Raw genomic sequence first — 19,306 nt, 5'->3', positions numbered from 1 at the left:
TAGAGTTTCCTATCTTTAGTATCATGCATTTGCACGGTGAGAAACGTTGCTAAAGTTTTGCACGTAGAAATGAATTTGCAAGAATAGTTTCGATCCAACTGGCGAATCTACAGTATGTCATATTCAAGTAAGAATACCTATATTAATAATCTCACTGTATAGATATAATAGAAACAAGAAAAAGATCTAAATATAACGCAAGTGAAGCGTTACATGCCAAGCTGATAAAGAACGTGAGGCATTGTTGTGCCTACTATCGATCACGAGTCTCGTAACTGCGAGTACGCTGTTTTACGGTCTTCTAAGGTCAGATCTAAAGAGGAGCTGCTGTATATGTAAAATTCATTTATGCTTGATCGCATCTGAACAAAAGGTGGAATGTGCAAATGAGCAAAGATATTTTACGTTTACGATTTTAAATGAAATATCTTTCATATACGAGATATACTTTGCAGCCTATAATATATTCATATCTGTAAGAGTCGTGACATATGCATAAAAAATTATATTTTATATTCTATCTCTGATAATAACTCTTACAATTCTTTCTCTTTAATATTGTAATTATTTTATTATTGTCCCCTTCCCGTAACTTTAATGCTCCAATAAAAATTATTATGGATAGAAATTATTAAGAATATTTATAGCTACACATAAACATTGTCCACAAACGCATAAAAGTTGAACGATTTTTAATCATAAAAATGATTGTATATCTGTGAAAAAAAAAGATGTTGGAGAAAGAGATTTTTTTTTTAGACTTGTACTTTATGAGATACTACATTTCTGCTTACTTTTTATGGGAAACTTGTAACGAGATGAGAGACAATAGGACAACATCTTTGACATCGATATCCAATTTCCGATGCGCGCAACAAAATACACACACGTGTATGAAACAAAGCAGAGCCAAGGAGAAACGATAGAATATGCATGGCACGGTGCGCAGAAAGTGCAATATTCGCACGTGCGGATCTTTTTTCTTCTTTCTTTTTCACGCGATGCGTTAAGCTGTTTATCACATACGAATCGCGTAACTCGAGCGAAGTGAGATCACATATTTAAAGCGGCAAGCACGCAAATGTTGATTTTGAATGTTGAATACGGAGGCATGAATACGCAAACAAGACGTTAAACAAACACGCCGAGAGTTACGACAACGAGAGAGGAATTTTAGAAGATGAATAAGATCAGATTCGCGATACGGCAAGTATCAATAGCGAAGGACACATCGCAAATAAATCATCGGAAAGTGAAAATAATTTTTATCAGATATATATATCTTTCAGATTTCATTATAATTACTACTTGCATTTCCGGGCGATAAAACGATTAAAAAAAATAATTCTATATATATCTAGTTAAAATAAAATTTTTTCTTCGTTTTATCATCGGTTGTCAGGATAACGTATCAATTACACAATCGTTAAAACATTATATTACATTATATTTAAGTAAACATATTTGATTAATCATCAGTGAATTATTGATATGTTTTTTTATTGCGAGAGGAAAAATATTGAAATAAAAAAATTCCCATAAAATGTTTAAAATTTTTCAAAAGGTATATTTATCTAACGGGTTCTCTTTTATCTTCGATAAACTTACTCTATCTCATCTGTCCAATGAGGCCTGCAAAAAAAGATCGCTTGTGAGAATGGAGTTTCGCTGTCGAGGAAACGCTCCGACTCTTTGGGATTCAGCTCCACTCTGTTTTTCCGCGCGTGCAAGTGAAATTTGCGATGACATTAGCATACGAGCGAAAATTGGAACGTCTTAATTGTCACATCGTGCCCGAGAATAGAATATTTTTTTTTAAAGTAGATGTACCTGAGCGAGCTTATCTCTTTCGGGACGACGACGAGTTTCGTCGGTTTTTGGCAACAAAGAATAGCGTTTGCCATATTGTCTCATAAAGGTTAATCCTGTCCATTGTATCTCATCGTGGCGCCAGACTGGATTGAAAGGTGACTCGGAAAAATTTGAGAAATACACAAGAAACATCCGTAAAATTGCCGATCTTTGTCTAGATTAGATTGTCTAGGCCTCTGGGTTTATCTTCAAAATCGTTCCAAGAAACTTTGAAAAAGTTTGATACAGATACGAATGCGACGGACGAGAGGACGAAGAATGCAATAGTTATGTCGAGGATATACTTTACTTGAGGGTAAAAATCGAACGTTTCTCATAATTGAAAGCGTCCACCCAGCTGACTGAAGATGGCCATCGCGAATATTAAAAGAGCTCTCGCGCAGCGATATTTTCAACCGCGCTGGAAATAAAATGACATAAATCATGTAGGTGCGAATGTAGTGCGTCTGTAATTTTTTTCCATAAAATATTAACTGCACCATGCGCTATCAGATACGCGAAGCGAGAATATAATCAATGACGCATAATGGCTCATTGTATCATGGACACGAAGTTGGAGCAAACATTATCTATGCGTTGCAACGAGATCATTAAAGAGAGAAGAATTTCTCTCTGAAAGACGAGTCTCAATTCTAAAAAGGGTACAAAAGGGCCGCAATTTCAGTGTTAAATAAAATAAGCCGCCCTTCTCTCTGTAAAACTAGCGTGACGTTTATTCGTGAAATTAACTCATTAACACCGCTGACCCGTCGTGCCAGCTTATACATGTAAACGATAATTACATTTGTGCCTTTTACGAACGTCATCGTTGAGAAAACAATATATGTCCGATTCTAGACTCATTATCGACAATTATATTCCGAAATAAATTATATAATATTAATATAAAAAATGTGAATCACAAAGATTCAAATTTGTGAAAACAGAATGCAATGGAATATTTAATTAATTGTATTTAAATTATAATAATCATGTAACTTCTTTTTAATGTTACACATCAAATAATTAATTTTCTTTCTCGTTAGAATTAATTATGAGTTTATGTTTTGTTGTCATAATTGTGAATAATTAATGGAGCTTTTTTCTTTTTGAAAATAAGATATGCATGTGTGGCAATTTATTGAAGCTATTAATATTATATATATAGTCCAATAATTACAGTACGCTAATATTTCGAGAATTGAATACTAGACACAGAAAGCCATTATGCATAAATTCAATGAATCTTGCTTAAAACGTGAATGGTTCTGTGAATGGCTCTTGTCAGCGCGACGAGACGATAAGACTCATTTTTTTCCATAAAGTGTTACGCGTCTGACACGTCGCGTAAATTTGTCACATAATACAACCGGATGATTCACTGAATAAGAGATTATTATTCAGCAACATTCTAATGCTGAGAACAGCAGAGTTTAATGATCACTCTGAGAAAAGATGATTCGCAGATCCAATTGCGATTTCGTTGAATTTTATTGGTCTACTAAGGTTTACATTTTCACGGTCGAAAAAATTTTCTTAAAAAAACTTCACGAGTAACGCTAATTTCATCGATATTCATCAAGTTAAGTAATTAAAGAAATTAAACGAAGTAATAATTTATGTATTAGAAAAATTAATTATTCCCAACACGGTTCATGGATAAAAATATTAAACGCTTATTTCTTTCGAAGAAGAGTGTCTTATTAAAAAAGTAATAAGAAAAGAAACGCTGGATATTTCGTCAAATATAAAAGTTTTGCAGATCTGATGCTTAGCTGCTTCCCTACGGTCGTGAACCCTCGGCAGATGTTTCACCCTGCCGAGTCACGAAAACGACCCTTGTCGCCTACATTTATGGTTCGTTTGGGGATCCTACGCATTTATGGTTCGTTTGGGGATCGAACACATGTCGAGCGCAGTCGCTATATGAACTATGCGTAAAACAACGCGGGGTAACTACGCGAACTCATTTCATCGTGCTTTATATCGCGTAAATTGTCGGCCTTGTCCTTTCAGAAATCCCCGTCAAAGCCATTTCAGTCGATTAAGTCGCATAAGGGTGTCGCTTATAACCGCCGCATTAATTGAACGTAGTATTGACAAAACACTATATCGTGAGTCGACTGATTAAAGTTCTTATTGTTTGATCGATTTCTCTGTTTTTCAAAGTTGCCAAGAAGATGTCGAACAAAACGTAATGTGTGAAAATTGCTCATAGCAACACGATCAGATTCAGATTGTCATATATTCAAGGTTTTTTTTTATTTGAAATATATCTCTAGAATAGATTAAAATTTCCCGTATATCTTTCTGTCTATTTAATAATCTTTTCTTTGCAAAAATATATTAACGCATAAATGTGCGTGTTATTCTCGCTAATGTATTTATAATTTCCCCATTCATACAAGGGACAAAGCCGTATTTCAAACATTCACTGAGCGGTGAAAACCCCAGAAAATCCAGATTATTTTTTTTTTTTTATGTATATATTGGATTTTTCAACCCCCAGGCGTGCGATAGCTTTTATGCGACGAGCAATCTACCTGTTCGGGCCGATATTTCCGTGATCGCGCGTCCACTCTTCCGGTAGTAACAGCGCATACATACTCGTACATGTATGACAGAGTCTGTCGCGAGCGTCCCACGTGGAAATCCCGCGTCGAAGGCCTCGATAAGCTATGACAATGACAGATCCTTTCTAACTCCTGCTACTTAAAACGCCTTCCAATTCGATCCACGCATCGTCCTTCCGTCCTCCCTCTCTTCCCCCTTCATTCTTATTCTTTTCTCCCTTACATCCTCCCGACCGTTGCGACCCCACGTTTTGTGCTGGGGAGATTCAGCCCTCTCCCTCGAGCGAGAGAAGTGATGAGAGAGCACGTGTGTACCGGCGCGGCATTGCGGCGCCGCGAAATATGACCGGCGGCCTATACGTGCCATTATGTAGGAGCCTGGATTTCGACGATCGGCCGACCAACCGCTCCTCTCGTGGAGACACTCAGTCGTTTCGAGGCAGCCGAGTTGACCGGGCGTCTTTGCCGAAGAACCGCGTCGGTTCGTGCTGAGTGTCTCTCTCTTTTTCTCTCTCTTTTTCTCGCGCCGATCCGTCCCTTTCTATTGTCGACCACCCTATTTCGGATAGACACCCGGCAACAAAAGGACCATGGGTACCATGATCTTGAAGGCTGCGATACTGCTGGCGGTGTTTCGTAAGTTGACATAATAGAATTTAGAATTATTCTGAAGAATTTCGTCTGAACGCGACACATGATGTGTTTCGATGTGTATTGTATAATGTATTTTTATTTAGATCGCGTGCTCCGAAAATAGAGTTTATAGAGACGAATTTGTTTCAATTTTATTACGGAGCAACGGTGATTTTTTTGCAGTCAGTTGCTGATGAATGATTTACTATTAGATTCAGATTACATTTAATTGATAATATTGAAAGAGACGTTTAAGTAATGATGTACTGAATTACTACTTTAATTCGAAATCTCGTTATACTCCAACAAAGAAATGAATGATCAATATGCTACTTTTGTAAGAATACTATTAAAATCTCTCTTTTCTTCCAGCCTTCATTAGTGATATGCGTCGTGCAAATCAAATGCTAGCTTTCGTTGATAGTTCAATATAATGTTACGTTCGAGGACATAAATCATTGCGATAATAATGGTCATTTACTAACAGTTTGAAACGGAAAAGCTCGGCCGTTATAGGTATCGATCCTGTTTTAAGGCCACATCCTACAAGATTACGAGCCTGGCAGTTAGCAGATTGTGAAATCCGAGTCTGGAATATCTTTCTCGGGCGTCGTAAAACCTGTAGGGGCGCGCCTAGCGCATCGAAAAACCTACACGCCTCTAATAGACGTATCGATTTTCTTTTTTTGTCACGCCGTTTCTCCGCTTGGCATCGCCAAAGGGAAAGATGTTCTTCTCCGAGTCGCATGTTAAGTCGTGGGTAAAGTTTACGTAGAGTTTGCAGATAAGACCTCCAAAACCGAGGCTCGATGATGTACTTAGCTGCGTCCGGAATTTTCCACTCAATTCTGTAGATGAAAATCAAGAAAAGTTTAAAAACTTCTCTTGCGGCAGAGATAATGAAATCCGACTTGAGACGCACAAATCGTAATCAACGGATTGTGATTTTACGACCTAAAGTTTTTTACAGATCACGTCAATTCAAATGTCCTGGCACGTTCGATCTTTTCGCAATGAACAAATAAACAAAGAGTATTATTTCTTCACGTAGAATAGAAAGTTTCATAATTTAATTCAATGGAACGAAATTCCTTAATTAAGGAAGCCGAAGATGAAAAACGAATTTTACGGATAACGAGGCTCGAAATTCGTGAACGATCGGTGACAAGTTAAATTGGCGATTGTAATTTAATTTTCTTTAAGCTCACCCTCCTCTAAGTGTATAATAACACATTTTTTTCGAGATATTAATTCGATGCAAACGCGTCGGAAAAGTTTCCAAACAGAGGGAAATTGCAGAGACTAAATTACAGAATAAACAGAAAATACGATCCGGATGACATGTAATAAATCCTCGTCTCGATCCATCCCCCAATCGATCGCTAATAATAATCTCGCGGTGACGCACGCCTCGAGGCCGACGTATATGTATATATGTACTCAGCGAGGTGTCTTCAGCGTTTTACATTAAATTAGCCCATTAAATTTTAGACGGCTTCGCCGCTCGGATGATGGAAACGTGATTAATCTCATGACAGGAGGATATTTATCATTCACGACCAACTCGTGCGTGTCTTTTTTTTCTCTTTCCCTTCCTACTTCCTACTTCCTAACGCACATTACTCCAATTCCTTGCTCGTCAATCTTTTTTCCTCCCCTTTTTATAATACATATAAAATAATGTGATAACAATTGATGTTAACTCTGTAGAAAATAGAAAAAACATTTTTTTATGCATTTTTTCTTCGCCATTGTATCGTAATACTTATTGCTGAAACAAGAGTTGATCAAAAGTACGCTGCAATCCAGTATCTCCCACGACGAAACGTCCACAAAAATAGATTAACGCCGTGACCGTGGCGATACCGATGGCATATAAGTTACAGCATCCCGCGCACGAAAATAGTATGAAAATAAACTGTTTTTAGTACTCCTTTGCCTGTCTATACCAGCGATTTAAAGATGTAGATGGTACAAGCAGACAGCGACGAAAGTGCAAAAATAACAAGATCGATGTAATCTCTGGTCAGAAATATTTCGATATACATCGCAAACAAGAGTCGAGTCTATCAGCGACCTAGAATATGATAATAGAAAAATAGATGTGAGTATCAAATTATGTCTTTCCTTGAAATCCCAGGATACAAGGCGGACACGTAAACAATTAACGAAAAAAGGGTTAAAACTCTTGAGAATGAGATCTCGTGACGTCAGTCGATTCTCATTAAGAAAATGAATGGGATGGGCAGTATGCAATTACCAGGAAACAATTAATTAGCTATTTATATCAGGTTCAGCCGAGCAAATTTTCAATTCATGATCTATGAGGATTAACGAGATCCCACATTGCATGTCAACAACCACAATAATCTTCGTTAACTTGTATTTTAATTTTCGGAAATGGTTTACTATCAAATATATATTCGAGATTAACATTATTACATTATTTCATATCGCAAGTCACTTGATGACGTATCTATTCGCATATAGATACCGATATATCGAAATATACAACGGAAAATAAATCGTGTATCGCTATAAAAGCAAACCGGTAAATAGCAATGAGAAGCAGAATCGCATCAATCGCGCGCGAACATCCAGACGGCGTACAATGACTCGTCGAATGAATAATTCGTATCGAGTGGCTTTATAAAAACACGATGAAAACAAGTATGTACGCGGCGATGGGTCGCGTTTGTTATTACGCAGCGCTGTACAAGGTTATTTCGATACGATATTGAAGCGTCTGTAAAATCTTGCGTTGTAAATGAATTATCGAGGAGTATTTATGCGAAAGAATCACTTCGGTGCCATATGACCGTGCCGCAATCTCGCTTTACATTAATATACCGATTTTTTTATCGTATTTCGACGAGAGAATACACTGTAGACGAGATACAGGGTACCGCAGTACGATTTCAACCTTATCTGTATCTGGAGAGTCACGATACCGCCGATTATTTTTTTTTTATTTGACGACATCACCTGGATGGAACTCAACAGACGATATGTAATGTCGTTTACATGAAATGGAGAAAAATATATTGCGCCGATAACGCAGGCGTGTTTATCCGCGATAAGCAGAACAAATTCATCGTTCTGGGTTGCACGCTGGAATGCAAGTAGACTACGTGCGAGCGCACATGTTGGTATATCTGAAGATCACGCCCGAATAAATTTGACTAAGATGTGTAGAAATTGGAAATTCTCTGTAGATATCTTCAGTCATTGACTTCGGAATAGAAGCCGCAAGTCGCAACACTCGCAAATCGATTGTATAAATCGCGCTCGAACAGAAACAATAGAGATCGAAGCGAAATCGTCGCGTGAAAAACGACAATCCTTCTCGACACATTAAACGGTGATTGATATTTCTAAAGAAAAAATTTACTTTACTTCTAAATAAATGAGCAAACGAGAGAATATTATTTTGTGATAAGTAATCATATTTTTCTTTTATATAGGGAAATCGCCACATGATTCATGCTGCCCAACCAAAATCCTTAAAGTTTAGTAGTAATTTAGATAAGTTCTTATCTGCAGAAATTATTACAAATATAACGACTGAATCATCGGATAGCCGTGCCTTCATAATTAATCAGCATATTCGAACAGCGAATTTCGATATTAAATTCCAAATTAATATTCTACATGCGTGCAATTCGCGAGGTCGAATTCTGTGAAATCTTTAACTTGGTTTTCAAACTTGGTCAAACTTTAAGATTTAACGTGATGCATAATGCAAGTTAGTCATTGTACCTTAAACTCCGTTATTAATTTAATGAAAGATCTCTTGATAAATTAGCAATATAAATAGCAAAAATATTGTTCTTTCAAAAGTCAAATCTTTAATCAAGTTTAACAAATTTTGTTGCATATATTAACAGATCGATCCTTTACAATTGAAACAATATACTCTTCGCTATATGGTCGATATCTCCTAATACCAAATTGTCCCTTCTAACTGTTAGAACTTTCATGAGAGATCAACAAATATTGAAGTAATCGATTTAGAGAAACATGATTGTAATTTGAACAGTTCGGAACAAATGTGACAGATGGCCCATCAGCTATTTGTCGGACTGCCTGCACATTATTATTTATCATCGACATTTTGCACTTGGTATCACAACGCATAAATCATTTCGTGATTGCGCAGTTTATACTACTGAGTCAATAACATAATTGCTACAATCCGTAATACATAATTTTTAACATCTGTAATCTTATTCCTCGTCTTGAAAGATGATCGAGCATTACATTACAGGAATAAGATAAATAATTTAAAATCGATAATTTAATAACAGTCATCTCTCAGCACATTACGTGTAAAATATAATTATTGAAAAAAAATTAAAAAGAAATTAAATGTGATGTGTTCACGTCCAAAAACCTTTCCTGCTTGCCAAGACCAAAAATATCAATTACGTCTAACAAATTCCTCATTTCTTTGAATAAGTCTCTGATAGTCATAGAAACTTAACTGACACGGAATGCTTATCAGGTAAATCCACAAAATATTAAATTCCGTTTAAAGTTTCGAATTACTGTTTTCAAGCGGGCCGTTCGAGAAAAGTAATAAATGCGGCCGTAAGTCACGCTTTGTCAGCCAGCTGACTCAGGCAAAATCCGTCGAAACGAGGCTCTCCCTCGCCTCGACCTGAGCCTTCAGAAGCATATTCTAAGCGGAAGAGAACGGCGGTAGTCGCAGTTATTTGCAAACTATACGCGGCGCAGTGACGCGTGAAAGATGCTTTTATCAGCCCACGAGGGCCTAGGAATTCTTTTGTATATCGCGAGAGAAGCAGCCAAGCCGCCGGCGATGTTCTGTTCACGGAACTGGAAGTCTGATTTGATTTCACCGTTGTATCCTCGTTGTATCCACGTATATAACGCCACGTATGAGCTAAGAAAATACGAGGCGCAATAAAGTACCTATAATTCGAGACATTGTTCAGCTGAAAAGCCGAAATGCAGTTTGTAACATTTGACATTTGCTGGTGAAACTACAAAAATACAATTAAAATTGACGCTCGGTTTAGAAATATCAAAAGTTGTTAAAACGAAATTTTACACGGGAAATTTATCAGCGTTATTTTCTCTTACGTTTCATGTGCATAAATATATATATATATATATATATATATATATATATGCATACATACATACATCGGTCTATTTGTATTATAAAATATACAAGAAAAATAAATTAGGATAATGAAAAAAGATATATGTACATTTTGTATCATAATTCATCTTTTCTGCATATTTGATATTATAAATGGATCGCATGTTACATAAGAAAATATATTAACATTTCATAAAAGACATATTGTTTCTTCGTAATTAAGTCTTTTGATACGCTTCCTTTTCTTTCTCCAGGTACGTTTTCATCTCTTTAAGTGGGTTATATGCAAATGTATTATTGTTAGCTTAAGAGAAGCTTCTTAGTCTCAAAGCCAAATTTATTAAACAATCAATCAAGTGATGAAGCATCTATTTCTAACTTTAATTAGTCCTGCACTTTGCGTGTACAAAGTGGATACTTCAATTTGTAATGCTTTATTGCAACACCATGTTATACAATAGATATGTACGTGGAAGACGTCGCGTTTTTTAAATTAGACACTTCCGGATCGGTAAAAACATATATTGTGATGTTGAATGCGCACTGACATCACGCTATGCGTTTCAACAAAATAAATATTTACCTTCTCCCCAACTCGCGTCATGTGACGCGAAAGAATTTCGCAACAAAATGAAACCGCCGGAATACCTGCTCGCGGTGCAACGGTACCGCGTATTGTCGAGAAACCTCGAGAGAACAGACGATTGGTTGTTCAGTCAATTAGCCATTTGCCTGAACTCGACCAGTTCAATCGCCTCGATCTCGTAGAGTTCGGTCGCAAGCGGACCTCATAAAAAGAAAAAGGACCGCTCTCACGGTTTTCCCTCGTGGTCAGGCCGGTTCGAGCACAGTACAAGTCTCTGTACGAGACCGTCGTACCGGAAATGGCCTGTTCGTAGACATTGTAGCGATGATGCGGCGAAAGGGCGCGGGAGAAGCTCGAAATTTTGGCAAGAACATCGGGCGCGAGGTCGTGGGTAAATAAATGTGATACATATCTTGAGCAACTTCGAGAAAAGACTGGAAAACTTGATAATATACGAAATATCTGACGAATGACAAGAAAAGATCAACATGATATTAATATGGCGTGACCATTTCAAATACTATCTGCTGAGTCATCCCCTTGCGATCGTGTGTCTAAGTACACGAATGAACATTAGCTCTCCGTAGGAATGTCATTAAATTAACCCGGGAGTGGTCGCGCTAAAGTTTGTTATCATTGTCATTGCTCGGCAAATGCAATTTCCTCCGTGACGGTTCTTCCATTCAACTATATAAGCAAATTTCTCATATACACAACGATATGTATCCTACTCCCAACTGACACAATTATTTTGTATCTCTGAGCAACGCATGGGATTCATAAAAAATTTTTAATTTCCACCGGGATCACAATAGTAACGTGCAAGTATTAATCGCGAATGCAAAATAATCGCGTATTTCGTTGTAGTTATTTTAGCTCTAAAATTGTAGCGGAAATGTACGGATAGAGGGCTACTATTAATGTTTTTAAAAAAGCCGCCTCAGCATCTCTCTCCATTGACCGGCCACATTTAGTCCATGATCGCTGGACCGGAAACAGGTCAATTGGAATCATTGGCGCGGCTAGTTATCGATTCTTTGCACGCGAGAAGAGAGAGAGGAGAGTTTTTTAGGAAAACTTTGCAAAAAATAAATGATTAATTTAATTCCGAATAACTTAACGTAGTATTTTAATCTGTGGTTGACGTGGGAAAAAAATTCCCCGTAAAGTTTTTGCACTCCGGTTGCAAACTGATAATAAACAAGGAACAAACATTGCCCGCGGGCCTGATTAGTCACTGAAACTTTTTTATCACAGTCGATATTCAACTTTAAGTAGAAACACACCCGCATCGTCGAACGTAACATACCTATTAAAAAATCCGCAATCATTTCCTATTTTAGAGAAAAAAACCAGAAAGGAATTTTTAATTAAGTGAAACATTCGTGTTGATATTTGCCATGATATATTGATCGCGAAAATTCACTTACTTCTGTAAAATTCGATGTTTGACTTATATAATTTTAAAGCAAATTTTTTTCACAAATCTGATTCCGCCGTTAACCAGTTCATAAAGAGAGACCCAGTTAAAAGAGAAGGACCAATCGCCTTCACAATCTGTTCGAAGGGGTCATTCGATCCGCGCAAAGTTTGTTCACCACATGGCTCGAAATGTACCGGAAATGATCTAGGAGGAAGAGCCAAGCGCGCTGTAAAATTTTCCAACACAATCCCGTTATTAATTCATACTGACACATCCCCGAGCGAGCGCCGGAGCTTATTTCGACCCTCTACATGCGGTTCTGTGATGTGTGTAATCCACTTCTAGCGATATTTCCGCCGTCGAGCGAATCGAAAGGAAAAAAAGAAAAAGATTCCGCCCCAGGAAGAATAATATATATGGTATATATATATATATATATATATATATATATATATAATATGTATGTATGTGTATACATATACTATATCTATCTCAAGATAACCCCCGGATTGCTCGGCTCACCACCGCTACGCTAGTTGGAAACCCCTCGTGACAAATGAACGTGATTATCGATCGAACAACACAATAGAGGGAGAGCGAACAGGGTCCTCTCCGTCGTCTCCGAGAAAGCAGCTGGTTGCCGCGTCGCGCGAGGAATTCTCGAGTCCTCGCTCAATTATGAAGTGTGCTCGTCGAATATTGGGTCATGGTCCGCGCGGTCTCGGGAATACTGATGGAGGGAAGGTCAAGTCCGCTGATGATGCAAATGCGATCTGACGAAAGCGATTTCCCGTGTTTCAGAGGCTGCCATGTGCGACGACACCAGCAACAAAAACGCCGGCTCGAGCAGCCATGTCGCACCGGATCCAAACACATTCTTCCCTGCAGCCAAAGACAATCTCACCAAGATTGTCTGGGCGCACGCCGTCAATGACCAGAAGAAATTGAACGAGGCACTTGCGAAAGGTAGGTCGATCGCGATTCGTTGCCTGAGTTTCCTTCGCTCTTCGTTCTTTTATTGCACTCGCGAGATTGAGGAAAGAACGACGGCGCTCTCTGATTATTCTCGTGTGTTCGGATAGTCGGCATTGTTGGAAACAAACGTCGGGATTGCTTGGAAAGTATTTGACGGGGCTTTAATAAGCACCCCATTGTTTCGGTAGATGGAAAAAATTTTAAATTAAGTCGGGATGCTTCCTTTCGCGTAAGATAACGACATCATTAAAATGTTGACGGAAATTTCGAATAGATATTTCGTAATTTAAAATCTAAATTTAATGCGCATTTAAGAGAATCTTAAAGACATTTTCGATATTTTTTAAATAGTAATGATAAAGTTATGTTCTCAAAACGTGATTAATACTGACATTAATACTATTGCGAATATTTCTTAATTTGAATCTAAATTTAATGCGCATTTAAGAGAATCTTATTTAAAACATTTTAGATATTGTTTAAATGATAATGATAAAGTTATGTTCTCAAAACATGATTAACACTGGCATTAATGCTATTGTCAATAAAATTACAGAGGATAATTACATGATAAGATTATCTAAATGATTCATCTCACCAGACAGTAATTGGCAAATCCTATAAAAGAATAGTCGAGAATGCAATATTAAATAATACAAATAATTTAGATATGAATATCTGCGGCGCAGCACCTTGAACTATTTTGGTTGCAAACGAGCAACAGTCACGGTAAATATTTAATGTCGAAAAGTCGGAAAATAGTCCCGTCAAAACTGTCGTGTCTCGTTAGAACGATCATTTATTGTAATTTCGCGACTTTCGTCGATCAATATATTACCAATTAATGAACTCTGTGGCATTTCGCGATGTTAGACTTTTTAAATGCCGACGCTTTTTTGCATTTGTCTCATTCTCATGGATATCTTTATATCGAGTTCAATTGCGCGTGTCTTTGTGTACAACCCGTATGGTACGACATGTATTTTTACATCGGCGCGCTTTAAATAATGGTGTGAAACCTTGAAAAGTGCGCTCTCAGAAATATCGACAGCAAGGGAGAAAGCTTTATGCAGTATCCGTTTTGCGAGAATTCTCTCACACGCCTTCACAAAGCAAGTCTATATAAAATATAAATGACATCGCGATAAAGTCTTGTATTTTCGACAGGCACCTCGTCTCTTTTCCTACGTACGTGCCTCGTGTCTCTATATGCTGGATTATGTGTCAACTTTGAACTTCGGAACTCAAATTTTCCCAACTTTTCGCGCTTCAATTCTCCTAAAAGGAGAAATCTAAGTTTTCGTATTTAAATTTTCTACATCTATACGATTGAATTCTCGTAGATAAGTCGTTTGTACACAGTCACGTCCAATGTTAGAGTTTGCGAAAAGGACATACGTTGAATCTCAATGAAATGTAAAGTAATAAAGATGGAACTTTCGATTTTTGACCTTCGTAATTTAATTCTGCGACTAACCATGTCTTTTTCAATGACACGAATATTATCAGAATTTTAAACAGCTTCCCACCTTCTTGCCTCCACGATTACATATTTTTCCGCATTTCTATCTCACATTTTTTAATTAATTATTACAATAGAGATTGTAATAATTAATTAAAAAATAGAGATTTTATGATGAGAAGAATATTCATCTTTTTTATAATCCTCCGCAAAGCTCGCTCAAAGTGTACGATGGTCGCTTTGATACACGTATATATGGTACAAGAGGCAAACTTTAACTCGCAAAAAATGCTTGTTTCTTTTCGAGGCAGGCTTGACAGCTTGACGTCAGTCAGTCTCTGTAGTCTCCATCGTGAAAAAGCCGGAGATTTTTGGTCATTTGAACGCCAACACCGACGAGCGGCGTGAATCCGGCAATCTTCCAGCCTCTTTAGGGTCTGATCGATATTCGCTGCACGTACATATATATGCACATCTCGCTCCTCCCGCCCAGCTGGTCGTCTCAAACTATGCCACACACACTTGCATACACATGCATACATATACGAGCGAAACAGACAACCGACTTTCTTTTTTAAAGAGTACATCATGATGTTGGAAGCCGACGTCGTTGTGGGAAAACTAAATGGTACCACCGATTTGATTCCGATAATGGCGCATCCACCACATAATGTGAGTGATCTCTCGCTCGAGAATTTCCTCGACACCATCATTCGTGGGCAATACAAAAATAAGGGCATCAAGCTGGACTTTAAGACTACTGAAGCGTTCAACCTTAGCAAACCCATTCTCGAAAAACTACGAAAAAGCGTGCGTATATTTATATGTATATATTTAAGTATGTAAAATGTAGATCTTTGAAAAATACATAAATAACAAATAAAATATTTATTCGTTCCAGCTGACATTCCCGGTATTTCTCAATGCGGACATTATTCCCGGACCTGTTAACGCTACTAATATTACGGTTAATGCGGAAGAATTTCTGAAAGGAGCTAACAAAACCCTACCAGAGAGCATCCTCTCCGTCGGCTGGACAACCAGGTAAACAACTATCGAGGTGCACTTGTGTGAACAGAGTAATAGCAGTTTCTAACATATAACCTTGTAATTAATTAGCCGTATAAGCAAAGAAATATATATCGTGACCATGGCACGATCTTTTATAAAAAAGGGAATTATAAATATACAGTCCCTGAGAAGAGATAATCAACTTAGTGCTTCGATAAAATATCTGTCAATGCCAAAGACTTATATTAATAATAATTAATGTTTAAAGAATCAAGAGATGAAAGTAAGACCGAATGTAGAGATTGTCGAAAAAATGCTTCACTATTTAAAAAAAAAAGATTTAGTCTCGAGCTTGATACTTGTATAAAAATATTAACAAGGCACATCGATATTAAGTTGCATTTATAGATTTTGTTTTTTATATATTGTAATACTAACAAAATAGTAAAAAATGAAATTTTTATTATATCTAGTGTAATATAATCGAGCTTTAACTATCCGTCAATACTTTAGATACGGAAAGGAGTTCAACCTTACCAAGGGTCAATACAACGAAACGCATATTCAAAAGATGATCAAAGCCCTGAAGGAGAATCACGTTTCCCAATCGGTAACTTATCCCGTACGAGCTGGCCTTGTAGTAAACAATGTCGATATCATAAAGAAATTATTGCGTGAGGCGCCAAAAACCATCAAATCCGCAACACTAACAATCTGGTCGGCGGATAACGATGAGGTCGACGCCGCGAAGCTCTCGGAATTCATCAAAGAAGTGGGAGTCGAAAAGGTCTACGTGGACGTACCGGAAGATCTGCACAAAAAGCTCAAGCTTTCGGCCGCGTCTGCGGTGATGAATTCCGCGATAATAAATATGGGCTTCTCGATGGCGCTCCTGGTCCTCCTGAGGATGCTGTGAAGTCCAAACGTAGACGTCTAATGTAGGACTGGCGAGATTCGAGCAGGAAGAGAGAAGGTCCCAATCTTCTTCCGTCTCTCGATAAAAAAACGAAAGTACAAGCAAATGGCAAAATCCGATAACGATCGCGTGTCGTGAATTTGGTTGGATTACCATCGCGATCGTTCGTCGGGACTTTGTCCGATCTTCATTGTGGCTATACTTCCTATAAAACGTACCTCTGAAGATATTCGATTCGACGCAGCAAACAATTTCCATAATATAGAAAATATTCTCCACGTGGAATTTCGATTTACCGATACAATTTGTACTTAAAATCGGATTATTCAAATGTTAAAGAAAGATTCCGTTGAAATAGTTCATTCTTTTATAATAGATTTGACGCAGTATAAGTCATAAGAGGCATATAGATAGACGCGTTTCGATTAATCTTATATCGAGAGTAACTTTAACACAGTTAAAAAATTCATTGTAATGCTATATACCTACTGTTAATTGATGTCGAAAAAGTTTCTGAAATATTGAATTACGCTTTGTTAAAAAAACACATTTATACACGCTGCGATTATGATCGCACATTTAAAAGAATCGTTGTATAAAGAATAACAAGTATAAAAATCGCATATGAAAAATGCGCACATATTTAATAATATAATGAATTTCTTTCGTCTATTTTTCTCAGAGTGTTATGCAGAGAAAACATTTTATGTGTAACTTTATATTTAATTGTAAGTGCTATTATACTTGTATCGTACTTGCCGCGCACATTCATCGTGTTTAATGTCCCTTCGCAAATTATTCACTGTATTATTCTCTACACCTGCGTTCAACATATCTGATCTAGGTGTAGCAAAAGATGATATTTAGTCTCTACGTAAGTACATATCTAAGCCAAAGGGTTAAAAATGCAGTATACGATGCAAGTGCATTGCGTTTGATAACGAGTCAATAAAAATAATACGTAAAATTATATCCAGCAAAATTCTTCAAGATTATTTACCCCGAGTATCTCGTTTCTAGTATAAAATATCTTCGATCTCGACGCAGATATTGCAATTTTATACATTGTATCCTAAAATCAAACGAAAGCGCCTAAACTCAATGGAATCCGAAAATTAAAGATCGTAATCTCAAAATGGAATGACGGTCTGTTCAAAATCTATGTAAATCTACCATCGTAAAATTACAACGAAATAGTTGGTATATTATTTACTCATTCAATAGAATCTTTATTGCCGGCCATTGTCGTACGTAATTATCTGTGAAAAGAAAAATGCAAACATCCGTCGTGCATAGTGACTATGAATGAGGTAATCTAATTTGATGTCAGGAGAAAATAATGGTACATTGTACGCTGCATCTTCTATTATGGTGATGCGTAGCTTTTCCTTAGGGTTGGCAGACTTATGTATGCAACATCGGACGCCAGTAGATCGCCATATCCGTGATAACAAAGACCGGTCTTTTTTTAAACAGACTACTTTTATTTTCGTAAAGCTGTAAAGATTATTACAAAGACCCTGCCTGTTTATGAACTACCACAGCTGCGGTTTGTTCCCCGTTAACTGGAAGGAGCTAAAAAAAAGTCGGAGAACTAAAAGGTTCTCATCAGCGATGTTTGCATTTAAAATACGGAGCGTAAACCATATAGGATCCCACCCTGTTTGCTTTCCTCGTGTTTGTCGTCTAGTTATCTTCGGAGCACTTCCGCTCTCGCTATCCGACAGAAAAGTGGCTCCGATGGGCGCGAGTTTACCGGTCGGAGAAATTATGAAATAACGCGATGCTCGTCGATGACCAAAAAAAATTGTCAAACGTACCGCTGATATTTCAGAGAAAGCGAGAAAAAGGATCAACGAACTTCCTGCGTTGCAACTCGATAAACGCATCATGGCGGAAACATATTTCCCCCGGTGGAATGTCGAGTCACTTCGCGAAGTGACAAAACCCGGCGCTTTCTCTCCCTCTCGGGAGATGCCGCGTTGACATTTCAAGGTGAACGCGCTGAAAGAGGAGCCGTGGAAGGTGTCGCGCGAGATGTCAAAGGTCGCGCGACGACGCACCCTCGCGACCTTGAAGGTGCGAATACAGAAGACGATGTTATATTCTGGTTATCGCGTTCTTCCTCACAGGTCCTGTGTTCGCAGGTTGCCACTCAGCAGGTGCCATTCACCGTGCAAAATGGGATTCTCTGCATGCCCACGAGAAAGCGGCGATCATCAGACGAGAGTGTATCTCGGAGATTGCGACCGCCGCGGCGGGTGTTCAGCGCTTTTTTTGTGTTGTTTTTTAAGCGGAATCGTCTCGACCATAGTCCGCCTCTACCACTCTGCACCCTCGTAACTGTTTTTAGAATGTTAGGAGTGATTTATTTCTGTAACGAAGAAAGTCGAGAGTACTTACGGTAAATGTGTGTGTGTCTTGAACATTCGTAACGGAGACTACGATCATATTCACGAGCGTTAGTGTTACTTACATATATAGCATATGTTGCAAACAAGAGATGCAAAAAATTAATTGAAAGTTCTTCGTCGCATCTGAACTGTCCGCTAAAATTGGCTATCGCAAACGGAAAGTGATATATTTCTTCGAAATGGCAAAGTGACCCAAAAGCATAATCTTCGCCGATAACCCAGCTGAACTTGGTTAAAAATGCGAAATCGAAAGATAACGAAAGAAAACGTATGAGATTGTATATACGCATCATACGCCGATGAACAAGTGACACGAAATAATTTTTGTTTCTAA

General features: G+C 37.8%; 1 protein-coding gene and 1 long non-coding RNA gene across 3 annotated transcripts in view; one reads left to right on the top strand and one right to left on the bottom strand.

Annotated features, from left to right (window-relative positions):
* Positions 1–19,306, bottom strand: part of LOC146722805 (uncharacterized) — a 364,804-nt gene that overhangs the window by 277,377 nt on the left and 68,121 nt on the right. The gene's annotated exons all lie outside the window — the stretch shown is intronic.
* On the top strand, positions 18–17,528 carry LOC114931452 (protein FAM151B). 2 transcript variants are annotated; one of them, XM_029303494.2, is made up of 5 exons: positions 18–127; positions 12,996–13,160; positions 15,212–15,441; positions 15,533–15,675; positions 16,156–17,528. In XM_029303494.2, the coding sequence occupies exons 1-5, from the start codon at positions 115–117 to the stop codon at positions 16,556–16,558; spliced, it is 954 nt and encodes a 317-aa protein (XP_029159327.2). In that variant the 5' UTR covers positions 18–114; the 3' UTR covers positions 16,559–17,528. The 2 variants fall into 2 exon arrangements, with proteins under 2 accessions (XP_029159327.2, XP_029159326.2); XM_029303493.2 differs by lacking the exon at positions 18–127 and adding an exon at positions 4,806–5,060.

The sequence above is a fragment of the Nylanderia fulva genome, unplaced genomic scaffold, assembly GCF_048542155.1.
Source record: "Nylanderia fulva isolate GAGA-0341 unplaced genomic scaffold, ASM4854215v1 Scaffold27, whole genome shotgun sequence".
Taxonomy (NCBI): domain Eukaryota; kingdom Metazoa; phylum Arthropoda; class Insecta; order Hymenoptera; family Formicidae; genus Nylanderia; species Nylanderia fulva.
Note: the sequence above shows the minus strand (reverse complement) of the source record. Positions and strands in the feature narration are given on the sequence as shown.